General features: G+C 50.4%; 1 protein-coding gene across 1 annotated transcript in view; it reads right to left on the bottom strand.

The window, feature by feature from the left end:
• Positions 1–2,362: 2,362 nt before the first annotated feature.
• GALNT15 (polypeptide N-acetylgalactosaminyltransferase 15) overlaps positions 2,363–17,204 on the bottom strand; it is a 44,011-nt gene continuing 29,169 nt past the window's right edge. The window contains exons 5-10 of the mRNA XM_069582417.1: positions 13,936–14,053; positions 11,654–11,848; positions 10,815–10,946; positions 10,346–10,450; positions 6,540–6,683; positions 2,363–4,560 (exon numbers count right to left, since the gene is read on the bottom strand). Coding sequence (XP_069438518.1) covers positions 4,414–4,560; positions 6,540–6,683; positions 10,346–10,450; positions 10,815–10,946; positions 11,654–11,848; positions 13,936–14,053 — 841 coding nt within the window. The 3' untranslated portion in view covers positions 2,363–4,413. The remainder of the gene's footprint in view (positions 4,561–6,539; positions 6,684–10,345; positions 10,451–10,814; positions 10,947–11,653; positions 11,849–13,935; positions 14,054–17,204) is intronic.

Genomic DNA, 17,204 nt, shown 5'->3' with positions numbered 1-17,204 from the left:
GGGAGTGAAAAAGCTGGCTTGAAACTCAACAATAAAAGAAGCTAGGATCGTGGCTTCCAGTCCCATCACTTTATGGCAAATGGAAGGGGTAAAAGTGGAAGTGGTGTCAGACTTTATTTTCTTGGGCTCCAAAATCACTGTGGACAGTGAGTGCAGCCATGAAATTAAAAGATGCTTGCTCCTTGGAGAAAGAACTATGACAAGCCTAGACAGCGTATTAAGAAGCAGAGACATTACTTTCCCAACAAGATCTGTATAGTCACAGATATGGTTTTCCTAGTAATCAGGTACAGATATGAGGGATAGACCATAAAGAAGGCTGAGCACCAAAGAACTGATGCTTTTGAACTGTGGTGCTGGAGAAGACTCTTGAGAGTCCCTTGGACTGCAAGGAGATCCAACCAGTCCGTCCTGAAAGAAATCAGTCCTAAACATTCATTGGAAGGACTGATGCTGAAGTGAAATTCCAATACTTTGGCCACCTGATGTGAAGAGCTGACTCATTTGAAAAGACCCCAATGCTGGGAAAGATTGAAGGCAGGAGAAGGGGATGACAGGGGATGAAATGGTTGGATGGCATCACTGACTCGACGGACATGAGTTTGAGCAAGCTCTGGGAGATAGTGGAGGACAGAGGGGCCTGGCGTGCTGCAGTCCATGGGGTCTCAAAGAGCTGGACACGATTTAGCAACTGAACAACAACAACAATTTTCAAACATGACGCTGATCTATTGGGGCTGAGCTTGTAAACTATCACTGGGAGTGAAGTAACCACGCCGATTTTGTTCTTAACCCAAAAAGAGTCAGGTGACCTGCTTTGATGTCATGAGAGCATGGCATATTGGTATAATGTAGAGACTTTGGTGATGAGAAAATACTGACATTCCAGACCTGTGCAAAGATCTACCGCACCAGCAAAGATCCTCACAATATTGAAGCCATGCTAAGGACATACTTCCCTATTTAAACAGCACGTTTCACAGAAGAGGAGGTTGAAACTGCAGAAACATTGACGTAAAGTGAAGTCGCTCAGTTGTGTCCGACTCTTTGCAACCCTATGGACTGCAGCCCTCCAGGCTCCTCCATACTTAGGATTTTCCAGGCAAGAGTATTAGAGTGGGTTGCCATTTCCTTCTCCAGGGGATCCTCCTGACCCAGGGCTGGAACCTGGGTCTTCCACGTTGTAGGCAGATGCTTTACCATCTGAGCCACCAGGAGATTGCAGAAAAATTGGAGATTGGAATATAATTAACAAAGAAATAGCAGAGGGTTCTAGAATGCTGGAAATATCACCTCCTTAGTTATTGTGCTCAACGTAATTATTGAACATATGCCCAAATCCAAGTGTTTGAAGAATCAGGGCAGGACTTGTAGGCGCTTTGGGCTTTGGCCCAACAAGCTGCATTTCTAACAGAGCCTTTACAGAACAAGCATCAACAGCGTCCACAAGTAGGGCTGTGCCCATCAAGCAGCCCACGGCAGTGTCCGGATTTAGTGACTGGTCACAGGGCGTTTGGTGCCCAGCTGGCTTTTTCATGGCCTCTCAGTGCAAAGTGGAAGTCTCCCCTTGAGGTGGGCATGACAACGTGACCTCCAATGATGTCAAATTCTGGCACAGTGACTGACGCACGATCAGCTCGGTCCTGGGGGACTTTCTGATGTTCGTGGGAGTTGCGATTCTAAGTTGGCCAGTGGGATTAATGCATTGAGACCAAAGAGGAAATAGATCAGGGCCCCTCTAGGGATGACATCTGCTTTCCTTGTGAAATAGCACAAACAGTGTTGGACTCTAACATTGTTGGCTGAAAACTCTCTGTTCCCACAGTGGGACAGCCTCAGGATATTAGCAGAATTTGTGTTGAACATGAACAAGTCTGAAAGAAGACGATGGTGGCTGAATCTCTTCTTTCCATGGGATGATGAATCTGCCTAGATCATTGCTCACTAATGATGGTGAATTCAGTCTTAAAACCCAAACAATTAAGTCTTACAACATTCAGACGGACGAGTGAAACTCTTGGGAATCAAATCTTCTGACTGCCAGGGTTCTCCACTTTTAAATTGATCACTGTAAATAAAATCAGAACTGAGTCCATAGAGGAGAGGATTTGAATACTATTACTCTATGATGAGGAGAAGGTTGAATTTCTTTGAGAATTAAGTGGAGGCATCTGTTTTGTTTAAATTAAGGGTCTTTAAGTACCAGCCAGGGACTGAGTTGACAGCCATTTCTGTAATAAAGTAATAAATCATGGGGATGGTTAAGGAAGCAAGAAACACCATATTCTTACTTTGTTCAGCCAATTAAGCAATAAGCCATCTGGGTCCTTTTGTAAATTACTGTCAAGTACAACTTATACAATTCAATTCAACCTTTCATTTAATTATATTAATTTATTCCAGCAACTTTAAATACCAAACAATGCCAATACCAATGTTCATTTTTAAAATAGAAGTCTAGTTTAGCTTTTATTTTTTAACAGTTAATACCCTTCCTGAGGTTGTCATCTGAGAATTTTTAGCACTGTCTCAGCCTCAGGATATAGGAGAATTTGTGTGGAACATAAACAAGTCTGAAAGAAGAAGATGGTGGCTGAATCTCTTCTTTCCATGGGATGATGAGTCTGTCTAGATCAGTGCTATCCAATAGGCCTGTTTTCATGATGGAATGTGCTATTATCTGTACTCTCCCACACAGTGGCTCTTGAGTCCTTGAAATGTGGCCAGTACTGCTGAGGAACTGAGCCTAAATTTTCTTTAATTTTAATGAATTTATGTTTAGATAGCCACATGTGGCCAGTGGCTCTTTGCCCAAGTCTAGAGTGTATTCTGAGGAAGGAAAAATACGGCATGCCATTAACTTCAACAGGCAGAGAAGAGATGCATAGTTATGACAGATATTTTTTGGAAGCCCTCACTTCCTGCTCAGTGTTTGTTATCTGAAACTCAGTGTTTGTTATCTGTATCCCGAGACAGCCCAGAGGAGATGAGCATCTTTGAGGGGAGTTCTCTGACCATGTGAAGAGGGAACTCCATTTGGAAGAGAAATGGGCACCATTTTTTCTTAATCGCAGAACCAACCCCACTCAACAACCCTTAAGTCCCATCTAGATGGGCCAAGTCACAGCATGAGACACATCGGGCTTGCGCCAGCATGGACTCTGCCCTGAGGAAGATGTGTTCTTCCTACGGCTGAATGCCCCTTTGGGAGTAGCCAGACATTTCCTGGGGGCTCAGACCCAGCCTTTTCAACCTCATGGACATCTACACCCCACTCTAGCTCCTCTCAAAGGAATTTTGACTCAGATGCTGGCATTTCCCTCCCAGGGACATTTGCCTCTTTGCAAAAGTTGCTTGTTCTGATCCAGTCAATGCAAACTTGGTAAGAGGACATCAGGAGTTTCTCAACTGTACACACTTCTTTTTTGTGGGAGTGTTCAGTCTAAGCTGACCCAACACCAGTGACTATAGAGAAGTGTATTGCATGAGAATCTGATTATAGTTAATCAAGATAGAGAACAGTGAGGGCAAGGGTGAATGGAGGTAGAAAGTCCCGAGAACATTCTCATTAACATGAAAACATCTTATTCCAGGTCTACTGACTCTTTGCAGCTGCTAGGCTGAGCTGAAAACCGGGCAGAAGTCTCTGTAACCCTGTTTTCTCTGAGTAGCTTGCTTCCTTCATCTGAGTTATGGTTCAACCAATGAACATGAAATTTGTCTTCATAAACTTATTCAAGTTTTTGGATGTCAGAACTTTGCACCTTCTTCACTCTTTAATTTTTACGGTTGTCGACACAGACAGTCTAAGGTAAGGCAGTTTAGAATAAACTGATCAGTAGGGATTTTGTATCCTGAAGATGTTGCCAGGCCTCTTTCGTTTGTTGTTGCTCAGCTGTGTCCAACTCTTTACGACCTCATGGACTGCAGCCTGCCAGGCTCCTCTGTCCATGGAATTTTCCAGGCAAGAATACTGGAGTGGGTTGCTATTTCCTTCTCCAGGGGATCTTCCCAACCCAGGGATGGAACCCACGTCTCCTGCATTGGCAGGTGAATCCTTTACTGCTGAGCCACCAGAGAAGCCCCTTCTTTCCTCAGTCAGAGATAAAAGGAATTGTATACTGCTCAGTTGGGGGGGGAAAAAAACCAAGAATCTTCTGTACCATGCTATGATCATTTACCAGTGATGAAGACAATGAGACAATGGGTCCATATTTTTTGTCTAAAACAGACAGTGGCCTGTGAGAGAAAGGCAGGAAGAAAAGACTTTCTGTATTCATTCACGGAGCTGCGTCTCTGCCCTCGCCACCGCACACACCTAAAGGGCCTGCTTCGTGAAAGGCACGTGCTCCTGCAGTTCGCTTGGGCTGGACTGCGATGGCCACGCTTCTGTGTTCCTTCTGCGGGTGGCGTTCACCGTTCATCCACGGTGCTGACGTTGTCAAATCGCCACAGCTGGCTGGCTTTTCCATCGCACTCACGCAAGTACAGATCTTTATTGTTTTCCTGCACCACAGCTTCCATGCATTTCCCAGAGAGAATGTGAACAATCATTCCATTCTGAAAGGAGAGAAGAGAAGGAAAAAAATAAAGAAATAAAGAAAATCGGTCGGACCCTCACGATCAGTCAGCAAAGAAAGAAATACCTAAAATTTGTGCTAGGCATTAAGAGAATGATAAAAGCATTGTCAACTGGCCTGATAGGGAATTGGAGTATTTTGGCTACTTTGTAATATAATTTATGTAGCCTTAAGTTTCCCAGGTGGCTCAGTGGTAAAGAATCCACCTGCCAAGCAGCAAACACAGGTTGGGTCCCTGGGTCAGGAAGATCCCCTGGAGAAGGACATGGCAACCCAATCCAGTGTCCTTGCCTGGGAAATCCCATGGACGGAGGAGCCTGGTGGGCTGCAGTCCATGGGGTCGCTAAGGGTCGGACACGACTGAGCGACTTCACTTTCTCTTTTCACCTTCATGCAACTAAACAATGACAACAACAATATGTAACATAAAACTTCCCATCTTAACCATTTTTAAGTGTAAAATGTATTCCTGTTAAGTATATTCACATTGTGTTGAGACAGATCTCCAGAACTTTTTCTTCTTCCAAAACAGAAACTCAGAACCCATTAAATGACAGCTTCCCTTTCCCTGCTTCCTCTCGGGCCAGGTAACGACCGTTCTGTCTTCTGTTTGTATGAATCTGACTTCCCTATACACCTCATATTAAGTGTAATCATATAGTATTTGCCTTTTTGTGACCGGCTTATTTCACTTAGAATAATGTCTTCAAGTTCCATCCATGTTGAAACAAAAGACAGGATTTCCTTCTTCCTTAAGATGGAATAATATTCCATTGTGTGTACACAGCATATTTTGTTTAAGTATTCATCAATCATTGGATTCTTGGGTTGCTTCCGCCTCTTGACTATTGTGAATAGTGTTGCTATGAATAGTACCTCATTTCTTTTTATGGCTGGATGAGAATATTTTTTTAAAGTCTTACTTTTTAATGCCTGAAAGATGCTGGGTATATCTTAGTCACTAATTTTTTACACATTATGCTTAAATGCTATTTCTAAATCTATCTTATCCAGAGGACTTGCTTAGAATGATCCTTTATGATCATTCATAAAGGGCCTTAACTTGGTTTCCAAGAATTCTTTGAGCATGTGTGGGCCCCCTGAGCCTTGGGTTCACTTGTCGCCAGAGCCCCGAGAGCTTTGTTCTCAACATTTCTCGTGAGTTCAGCTCAAGTCTTAGGCTATCTGATTTTCCTCTTTCACAGCCTGCTCTAAGGGCGCTGATGCATGGAGTTCTGATTAGTTATTTAACCTCCCTTATTTCCAAGCAAAAGGGGAAGATAAGATATTTTAAAAAGATGTGTCTATTAATTGGTTTTAAGTGTACTTACACCCTAGCTCACGTCAGAAGGGATTTGAGGTGAAGGAAAAACAATGTAGACAGTTGTTAATACCGTCTCCTTCCAACCCTTAATCTGCCCACTCTCCCTAAATACTTAGGCTCCTCCTATTTCCTCTTTATTGGATACTGACCTCTGGAAAGGAGCTAGAGCCTCTCTCTGGGGTAACGGGAATTAAAGTCTTTCGAAAATGATGAAATGCTCAGCACGACATTAGCAAAGAAGAAAGTACGATCTACACCACCATCTATGTGATTGTGGAACAGGAGGTGGGCCTTTCCTCTGCTCCTAAAAGCACACCGCCAACGGGGTTTGGCAGCGTCTGTAATGTGCCCCACAGTCCTACTCGAGGCCTAAAGCTGATAAACTTTACAGCTAGGGGGTTTCCTCTTTCCAGTGCATGAAGACTGAGCGACACAGAGACCTGGGAAATTAGCACCTTTCTGGATGCCGGCAGATAACTCGGCTGCAAGGTCGGCTTCACCGCCCTCCGAGACCTTAGTGCCAAACCACTAAGTTCAGCCCAGGGACACAGGCTAGTGCGGTAACACTTGACCTCTCGGAAGAGCCAGACACGTGCCCACCAGAGGCCCCGTGAGCTCCTGGGTGGGTCACTCACCTCCTGGTGGTCCCAGAGCTGCTGGTGGATGGCAGGGCCCCCCTCGGTGCAGTTCTGCAGAATCACCTGCTCTCGCCTGACATCAAGGCACAGGTGCCCCGGGCCGCTGTAGCGGATGGCGCTCCGGCCCGTGTGCTCCAGGCGCTGGGACAGGGGAACAGCCATTAGCACCGCTAGAAGGAGACCCTGTCCAAAGCTGGATAAGGGGAGGAGAGCTCACCGCAACGGGGCCAAGGTCTGGGGGCAAGCTTCAGATTCCGCCCGAGTCAGCAAGGCCCCGTCTCATAGTCAGGTCCACAGATACCATGCTGGACTAGCTCTGACCTCTGACACCGCCTCACTCCAGTTATCGTGACACTCACATTTATACATTCTGACAGTCTCCTCCCTTATTCTATTTCCTGCAACATAGGCGAAGCCATCGGGCTTCCCGCATAGCTTAGCTGATAAAGAACCTGCCTTCCATGCAGGAGATCCCGGTTCAATTCCCAGGTTGGGAAGATCCACTGGAGAGGGGATAGGCTACCCACTCTGGTATTCTTGGGCTTCCCTGGTGGCTCAGCTGGTAAAGAATCTGCCTCCAATGCGAGAGACCTGGGTTCAATGCCTGGGCTGGGAAGATCCCCTGGAGAAGGGAAAGGCTACCCACTCCAGTCTTCTGGCCTGGAGAATTCCATGGATTGCATAGTCCACGGGGTCGCAAAGAGCCAGACAGGACTGAGCAACTCTCATTTTCCCTTTCAGGTGACGCCAGGAAGGATGCCCTGTGTTTTGTGAGGGTCCCTGGAGATTTCTCTTTGCTATAAACTTAGTTCCTTATACATAAAAGAGTGTGTTTCTTCTTATTCTTAATACAGCATATGGTGGATTCAGCTTAGCTAGTTCACAGTTTTTCTGGATACAGAAGCCGTTGCTAATCCCCACCTCCCCACCAAGAATCTTGGTGGTGGTTTAGTCACCAAGTTGTGTCTGATTCTTGCGACCCCAGGGACTGGGAACCTACCAGGCTCCTCTGTCCATGGGATTCTCCAGGCAAGAATACTGGAGTGGGTAGCCGTTTCCTTCTCCAGGGGACTCTTCCCAGGAATCGAACCCAGGACTCACTCCTGCACTGCAGGCAGATTCTTTACCGACAGAGCTACAAGGGAAGCCCAAGAGTCTTAACTAACTCCAAAACCTAACATTCCTCTTGCACGAGGGAGACCATTATCCCTACTTGCAGATGAGGAAGCCAAGACTCAGAGAGGTTAAGAAGCCTACCTGACGTCACACAGCCAGACGGTGAGGCGCTTCCACCGTCATAAGGCCTCCTCACCTACCGCTTTCTCTCTGTCCCCTGGGCCAGGAGTGAGTGCCCATCGGTGTGTTCTAGAACACTGGTAGACAGTAAAACCAGAAGGGGACAAAGGGATCCTGAGTGCCTGCTTCCCGACAAGTCCTGCAGGCCCAGGGCCTTCGCCTGGGGTCCCAGAGCCTCGCTGGTCCTGCCTGCAGGGCTGGACCCTCCAAAGCATTTTCTTGCTTTGGCCCCAGGCTCTCGGGGACTCATCTGACTCGTTCCATCGTATCTCCAGGAACTCACACTTAGTTGTTCGCTTTTAATAGAGGCCTTTGGGATAGAAGAGCTTAATACAACAGCCCCATCACAGGCTGAAAGCAGAGAGACTTGGGGGCGGGTTAGACTTTCGAGGTTATCATCCAAGCTGCAAAAAGAAGCGAACCCACCAACCCTTGGCCAAAGTCACAGGGGCGTCCCGTTACCTGGGCAGGTATTTGTGTGATGGAAATTTGAAGAGAAGAAACGCCCTCACACAGAAGGAGCCCTTCCTGATAAGCCAGGAGCCCACAGGATGCTGGAAGCACCCTCCGCCTCTAACCTCCCCCTCACTCGTTGAGGATCTCCTAGTCCATCCTGCCGGCCGTGCGCCCACGTGCAGGACCTCAGGGTCAAGGAGACCCTCCCCCTGCGGGAGAGAGCCTGCCGGTGGTGTTCATCGTCCCCCTTTGGCCACCGCTCGGGACATAAGCTGGAGAAGGAAGTGGCAGCCCACTCCAGTATTCTTGCCTAGAGAATCCCACGGACAGAGGAGCCTGGTGGGCTGCTGTCCATGGGGTCACAGAGTCGGACACGACTGAAGCGACTTAGCAGCCGCAGTAGCAGGTCATAAACTTTTGTTGTCCTGGGGCGGCCCGCCCTTCCAGCTACCCCAGGGTCCAGCCTCCCTGCAGAGGGAACCCCCCGGGAATCTGAGGATGGTCTCCAGTGCACCCACCCCAGCAGAGTTGTTCCCTTCCCTTCCCCAGGGGCGTTTCCACCCTCTGCCTCCCTTCTGACTGTGGAGAGCAAGCCCTTCTCCCCGAGGGAGGAGTTTCACAGGCCACATGCCACACACACACACACACACACACACACACACACACACACACACACGGCTTTTGTATTGCCCTAAGAGCCCCCTCTGGCCTGGAAGTCTTGGCCCCCAGAGGCAGGACTCAGCACCAGCAGCCTGGAGTCTCAGGAACACAGTCACGAGTCACAGGTTTGATGGACCGCTGTAAATGGGGGATGTTTTCTGAGGTCTCCTCACTTCCTCGGGGCTTCTGAGCCTATAGACCCTGCTTGGTCACCTACTGTCCCCATCTCTGGCTCTAGTTGGCTAAGGGTCTTGAACTGGTCTTGAACTGGTTTCAAAAAGGTGCCCTGGTGAGAATTTGCCTGCACATAAGTTTTCTTTGATCTCCGATTATAGATTTTTAATTTAAATGATGAACTTTTCCATTTTGTAAATAAGCTCATTTGCATCATCTTTTAGGTTTCACACATAAGAGATATCTAAAGATATTTGTCTTTCTCTGTCTGACTTACTTCATTTAGTATGTTTACAAAACAGGAACAGACCCACATTCAGAGAAGACAAACTTATGGTTACCAAAGGGAAAAAGGTAGGGGGGAACAGATAAATTAGGAGTTTGGGATTAGCAGACACAAACTGCTATATATAAAATAGATAAACAGCAAGGCCCTACTGTATAGCCCAGGGAGCTATAGTCAATATCCTGTAATAAGCTACAACAGGAAAGAATCCGAAAAAGAATATAAATATGTATATATGTAGAACTGAATCACTTTGCTATACACCAGAAGCTAAGACAACATTGTAGATCAGCTACAGTCCAAGAAAAAGAAAAAGAGGGAATTCCCTAGCAGAGCAGAGGTGGGGATTCCACACTTGCCCTCTAGGGGCATGGGTTTGATCCTAGTTGGGGAAGTAAGATCCTGCATACTGTGAGGCTTGGCCAGTAAGTAAACAATTTTTTATTTTTTTTAATGGGAGTCTTTCCCATGAATTCTGGATTTCCAGTGTCTTTTATGGTTTTGGATGACCTTGTGATGCTGGATCCACTTCCGCACAAGACAAGAGACATGCCTGTGGGCGGGGCAGGCGCTCCTCAGTAAGAATGGCAGCTGCCCACCTCCCTGTGCCCACTGCCCCTTACCCACAGGGGTTCTGGAGACGCCTGCCTTGGTCGCCCCTGGGCTAGCTGCCCTCCAAGCCTGCGTTTCCTTATCTGTCAGCTGAATGCACTGGCTAAACAGCCTGACCCTTTTCCTTGAGCTCAGAGGCTGGTTCTCTGACGGCTCCACATCGGGGCTAGGGGCTCGGGACAAGTTGGGGGGCGGGTCACAAGAGTGGGGCCCCAGGCACAGACAAGGACGCGGGACCCAGGAAAAGAGAGGCCCCCAGGGGAAGAGAGGGGCATCCCGGCAAAGACGCCCTGGGGGTCTGGGAGCGCTGGCCACCCACCTGCTGCGGCTCACCGTCCCTGCAGGGGGCCAGCATCACGGCACAGCCCGGGGCCGCCTCTTCCGCCGCGCAGTCTGCGCAGAAGCCCAGTCCAGTGTTGTGGAGCTGTAAGCAGACACGCGGGGGTGAATCCCACCCTCCGCGCAAAGACGCCCTCTGTCGGCCCCATTCCCCTCCTTCACTCTCTGCAGTGATGCTCAAGGCCCACGTGCGGGCCACAGACGCGAGGGAGGTCAAGCTTAAACCAGCGATCCTAAGGGCCGGGCCTCCTGAAGGTCGTGGACGCACCCCAGGGTGAGGGGCCCTGCGGCGGGTTACGGCACAGCCCAGCCATGCCCCGCAGGGAGGCCCCACTGGGCCCGGCCTGGGTGCCCGGGGCGGGGGGAGAGCCTCTGAACCCAGGCCCTGGCCGGGAAGCCGCTCAGCCCCCTTTCCTTCTCCTCCGCCCTTTGTCTTTCTCATGCCTTGCCTTTCCGGAGAACCTGGGCCTGCGTTCCAGTGGGTACAGCTCGGGGTAGACGTTGGCCAGAAACCAGTGGAAGGTCCTGCAGCCCAGCCTTCTCTGCAGCTGTTGGCGCTCCGTGCAGTCCGGCTTCCCAGCCTGGGCAGGGGGGAGACACAGGCAGCGGCTTTACATCAGAGCTCACGCGGGGGAGGGACGGGGGTCTGGGAGGGAGCTGAGGGAGGCGGACAGCGCGCGTCACCGCGGGCCGCGTCCCGCGCCAAGCAGCATCCACGTGTCCTGCCAGCAGAACTGTGCCGAATGCTGGTGGGCCAGTTGAAAATGCCGTTTGTGGACATTTAATCAAATGTATCAAAGGTTTATTTTTCTGGGCCTTTCCGGGGAGGTCCTCTACGTTTACTTCTATGCTTCTGTTTCACGTCTTGGGGTAATTGCATAGCCCCGAGCACTTTCCCTGGGGTGAAAGGGCCCTGGGGGACCCATCTCAACAATTACTCCCCACCCAGTCTTTCCTCTGGGCCCAGGATGAACGGCCGCAGCCTTAGATGTGATGACAGACCCCGCCCCACAGACACCGGGGGATTCGAGGCCAGGACCAGCTGTGACCGCATCCCCCTCCCACTGTTCCGCTCGCCGCGCCCCCTCACCTCCTCGCCGAGATGCTGGGAGAGACAGAGGACAACCCCACCAGGAGGGGGAGCCCCTTGAGAGGGCCCCCATGGAAGTACCAGCTGGAAGCTTGTATTTGCCCTTCGAGGCGGATGGGGAGGTGCTTCTGGCCCAGCCTCCAGCTCGGGAGGGGCCCCTGGGTGGGCACAGAAGCCTCTGCTGGGTTCTCCCCTTACCTTGCTCAGGGACAAGGCCTCTGGACTGTGCTTGTAGAAGGTTTCTTTGAAGGAGTCCAGCCAGGTCTCAGCGATGCGGATCTTGTTCTGCAGGGCAGCCTCCCGCTCAAGCTGGGAGTGGGCATCTTCATTTCGGTAGAGGTGCCCCACCCGGGAGCAGGGCAGGATTTCCACGGAGCCTCCACAAAGCCAGGTCTGCCAGGAAAGGAGAAAACGCACACTTCTGTGCTCCTCTCCAGAGATGTGGGATTCGAGGGACCCTGGGAGGGGCTGGAAAAATGCCCGCAACCTCACGAGCGCACAGTGACGCTAGTTCTCAGGATGGAACAGAGCTTCCTGATCTGAGAGTTCTGCGCAGGCTGGTAGGGGCAAGGTGGGGAGAACGAGGGTGGTGGTCCCGGGCTGGGATCTGTGGGTTGAGGGGCCACACCCCGGCAACAATGGGAGACAGTGGAAACAGTGGCAGACTTTATTTTGGGGGGGGCTCCAAAATCATTGCAGATGGTGACTGCAGCCATGAAATTAAAAGACGCTTGCTCCTTAGAAGAAAAGCCATGACCAACCTAGATAGCATATTAAAAAACAGACGCTACTTTGCCAACAAAGGTCCATCTAGTCAAAGCTATGGTTTTTCCAGTAGTAATGTATGGATGTGAGAGTTGGACTATGAAGAAGGCTGAGCACCGAAGAATTGATGCTTTTGAACTGTGATGTTGTCCCTTGGACTGCAAGGAGATCCAACCAGTCCATCCTAAAGGAAATCAGTCCTGAATATTCATTGGAAGGACTGAGGCTGAAGCTGAAACTCCAATACTTTGGCCACCTGATGCGAAGAACTGACTCATTGGAAAAGATCCTGATGCTGGGAAAGATTGAAGGCAGGAGGAGAAGGGGACGACAGAGGATGAGTTGGTTGGATGGCATCACTGACTCGAAGGACATGAGTTTGAGTCAACTCCAGGAGTTGGTGATGGACAGGGTGGCCTGGTGTGCTGCGGTTCATCGGGTCGCAGAGAGTCGGACATGACTGAGTGACTGAACTGAATCCCTGAAACTGCCTGAACGTCCCTGCCCTGCTCCTGAAACACGTGCCCAGATTCAGCACTTGGAGGATGCAAGGCTGTTTCCTGGGGGGAGAGAGTACCCCTAGTGGCCAGGGAATCTCTAAAAGCTCGTGACGTCTCCTGCTGCAGTTACCAGAAGCCATTCGTGTGGAGATCGAAGCAAGCTCTCCTCAGTCCTTCCTACTCCTGGGAGTTTCCCTGCTCTCCACTCACTCCTCCTCCCAAGTGCCTGGAGTTCATCTGACAGGAAGTCTCTTATTCCCTACTTGGGAATAAAGAGGAAAGCGAAAACCTGCCTAGGATAGGCAGAACCTAAAGACACCAAGAAGGCAAACCATGGGCTTTCCAAACTGTGCGCCAAGGAGCCCCAGGGTGCCAGAGCAAACTGAGACGGCTGAGTGGGCTGTTTTCAACGTTCAGGAGAAGCGTAGTGACATCTGTTGGATGTTCTGCTAACTGATTACAACCTGATTGCTGTACTTGCAATGCTGTGTGTCTTCGCTGGGTTGGGTTTTCAGGGGTTGCTGCGGTGAAAAATCAGGCTAAAAATCAATGAGGAAATGAGAGTGAAGGGTCCGATCCGATCCAAGGCTTGAGAAATTGTGTGGTGCACAGTGGGGCTATGCTGTTTGGACAAAAACTGATTAACTTATTAAGTTGTTTAGTTGCTAAGTCGTGTCTGACTCTTGAGACCCCATGGACAAAGGAGCCTGGCAGGCTATAGTCCATGGGATTCTCCAGGCAAGAATACTGGAGTGGGTGGCCATTTCCTTCTCCAGGGGATCTTCCCAACCCAGGAATCGAACCCGGGTCTCCTGCATTGTAGGCAGATTCTTTACCAACTGAGCTACAAGGGAAGTCCCATTATGTTGTTTGGATCAAACTGAGCACACAGAACTGTGCGGTATTTGCTTCGGCCAGCGGGCACGGTGAAAACTCTCCAGGTGCTAAGGGCGCTGGCCTCGGAGGATGCCCAGGAAGCTCTGCATCAGGCGGAGATGACTGAAGACACACCCTTTCCTGTGAGCAGGCTCGACAAGTGGGCTCAGGAGGGAGGCTGTGGCAAAGTCAAGAGAGAGGACAGAGGGGGAGAAAGCAGGTGGGACGCCCCCCGATGAGGACTCTGTGTTTGTCTGAAGCAGCATCCTTGACCTCCAAGCTGTGACCCTACCCACGGCTCCAGAGAACCTCCAGGGCCTCCTGGGGCCCAGGACGTACCTTGAGAGACAGCTCGAGGTTTCCACCTCCCTGCAGTGACAGGAGAGGGTCGTACGCTCCGGTGTTCTGGAAGTAATGTCGGTCCACGGCCACCACCCCGCCAGGCACCACGGGGCTCCTGGGAAGAGAGGGTGGGAACAGACCGCAGTTCAGAACCCGGAGCGCCTGGGGCTGGGGACGGCAGGTGGGGCTGTTCCGGGGGCCCAGAGAGTGGGCTCCGGCCTCATTCAGGCCTCAAGGCTGGAGCCGAGCGAGCATGTCACAAGTCCCGGGGTTGCATGAAATGAGAGCTCTGGCCACCTGGACCTTTTATCCCCCATCCTGGGACTCTGCTCCTTCAGGGAGGGCCCCCTCTCTGGTGAGGTCTTTGGGAAGAAGGTGCCCTGAGGCCAGCAGCACCAGGTCTGGACCGAAGCGGCCAGCGGGCCTCTTCCTGCCCTCACCCTTGACCTCACACTCTTATCTGCTTCATGACCACGCACCCCCCGAAGACGAACGCCACAGGGAATCTGGAATGGAAAAGTCCCCCAGTGCTCTGGGGGAAATACACGTTCCTTAAAAACACAGAAAGCTGGAATCCCTGAGAGGGAATTAAGACGACAGCAACATCCTGCAGAAGAGTTTCCCTGAGGAGGACCAAGCCAGAGGCTTTGGGATCAGAATCTCTTCATTCGAAAGAGTACACATTTCAATATGGCCAAACGCTGGGTATGCCTCAGGAGTGGATGCCTCAGAGTTCACAGTTTTACATGAACAAAACTACTGACGTTTGGGCTATTGAAAACACGAAGTTATACCACACTAAAAACGAATAGTGTAATGATTTCCAGTTTTACCACTTACGATTTGTAAGATCTTGGACGAGACAGATGAGCACTCTGGGCTCAATTTCATCACCTCTAATTGGGGACAATAACGTTGCTTCATAATAGAGTTTTGGGACTAAAAGAAATGTCATGTGGAGTACACCTGCTTGCCAAACCCAAAGATCTCTGAAACTCAAGTGCTTTTTCATGATGCCTTTGGCAGCAAGCCCTGTCCTGAGCTGACACGGGTATCTGTATAGCCTTTATGTACCTGGCAATGATAGATTGTATTTAAAACTTGACTTTAAAACACAGCAGAGCAGAGCCATGAAGAGCACTGTGGCAGGAGGCTGGCCTCCAAGTTTAACCTTGGATCTACCGCTTAACAACTTCATGCAACTGGGCAACCTCTGGAGGGTTCATCTCTAATCTCTGTGTACCTCCATTTTCACATGTGGGAAATGGGACTAATAATAGTGATTATTAACAGTAACTGCTTCACAGAATTATGTGCGTGCCAAGTCACTTCAGTCGTGTCGGACTCTGTGTGACCCTATGGACTGAAGCCCACCAGGCTCCTCTGTCCATGGGATTCTCCAGGCACGAAAATGAGTGGGTTGCCATCCCCTCCTCCAGGGGATCTTTATGACCCAGGGATCCAACCTGTGTCTCTTGTGTCCCCTGCATTGGCAGGCAGGTTCTTTGCCACGGAGCCAGCTGATATGTATAATATGTTTATAGCATTAACTAAGCACATGTTCAATAAATATCACTTAACACTACCATTGCAAATGTACAGATGATGGTATCCTTTCTGGAAGTTTCTTGGCATCTGTGTGTAACCTATACCCAACCTCATCCTAATTCCACTTTCATGCTCTCTCACCAGACTGATGAGAGAGGCCATGAAGTCAGAGTATCCAAGGTGGGGGAGACACAGTTAGAAACGTTTGAATGTGTGTGAGAAGAGAGCTGGGCCCCGCACAGGGAGCCTGAGGCCTCCACAGGGGCCGGGTAGCAGCCGGGTCTCAGGGAAGGAGCAGCTGCCCCTTGCAAAGGTGACTGGATTCTCCTTGGCTGGAACAGGAGAGGCGCCATCTTTGGCCAATGGTAGGTCAAACTGGGTGGGTCAAGGTGACTACAGTGACCTTGGGCATCAGAGAGACCCTGAGGCCTAAAAGAAGGTTCCAGAGAGGACTGGTGTCTGGAGTCAAGGAGCCTTTGCCTCAAGTTGGGCAAAGGTCATCTGAGAAGTCTGTTCTCTTGAATGGAATCCCTTCGCTTTGGCTGGAGCAGATTAAATTGCTCCCTCAAGCAGGCCTCTCTCTGAACTTTCTGTGGACCCACCTATCCAGCACTCCTCATAATGCTGAGATCTACCATCCTCCCACACCATAACTCAGAGAGGTCTAGAAACTTCTCTTTCGATTCTTTGGGTTCACAGCGCTCAATAGAGTATCTGGCGTGAAACAGGGGCTCAGAAGACGCTGACAGGCCAGTAATGAAGTCAGATAGAATTAGCTCCCTGTGCTTTCAGGACGCACACCTACGGTGGAAGGAGGTAAAACATAGCTGGTTCTGCACCCCACCCCTTACACCTGCATCTCAGTACCATGACCCTTCCCCACTGGGGATACGAGGCCTAAGGTTGGTATGGGCCGGTTTCAGACTGAATGTCTGTGTCCCTCCCAAATTCACATGTCAAAGCCCTAACCCACAGTGTATTGTATTTGGAGATGGGGCCTCTGAAGGAGTAATTAAGGCTAAATGAGGTCCAGCAATGTGAGAAAAGTAAATCTCATGTTGGTTAAGCCGTCCAACCTGTGGTTTTTTGTTATGACTGCTGAACTGACTACAACGTGGCCCCAAAGCCGAGAACAAAGACAGCAGCCTCTGAGTTTTCAAGTCTAACGGCAAAGCTGCAGTCTAGGCCTAAGATGAGGGCTCATCCTCACAGAGCCAGGATTTTCTATGCCCAAACTAGATAAGATCCTCCGGCCCGGGGAGAGAAGAGAGAGCCCGAGGGGAGATCAAGACACAGATTCAGGTAGATCCCCGAGAAGGACCTCGTATCCACCTTGACACCTTCAGGGCAATTCCTGGAGGAGGAGGATCCCTTGCTCGTTGTTTGGGGATCAGAGAGCAGAGGGCACATGGCCCACCTCCCTGCTGGCTGCGCTGGGAGTTCAGGAACCCCCTGATGGCCCTTGGCCCTAAGAGATAGGGTCTAGGTGGTGCCCGGGGAGGCAGGTGGTAGGTGCAGCTCCTTAGAGGCTCCCGGACCATCAGCATGCCAGTGTGGGCTGGAAGAAGATGTGGGACCTCGGCAGACACCATGTGGAGGGTGCAGGCCAGCGGGACCTGCATGCCAGCCCCCTTCTGTGGCCACGGCCCTTGAAAGTGCATGTATCATGGTGAATCCGACACAGGACAGCCAGAGCCTGAAGCGGAGCCCTTCCTTCC

Source organism: Ovis canadensis, chromosome 1 (genome assembly GCF_042477335.2).
Source record: "Ovis canadensis isolate MfBH-ARS-UI-01 breed Bighorn chromosome 1, ARS-UI_OviCan_v2, whole genome shotgun sequence".
Lineage (NCBI taxonomy): Eukaryota > Metazoa > Chordata > Mammalia > Artiodactyla > Bovidae > Ovis > Ovis canadensis.
Note: the sequence above shows the minus strand (reverse complement) of the source record. Positions and strands in the feature narration are given on the sequence as shown.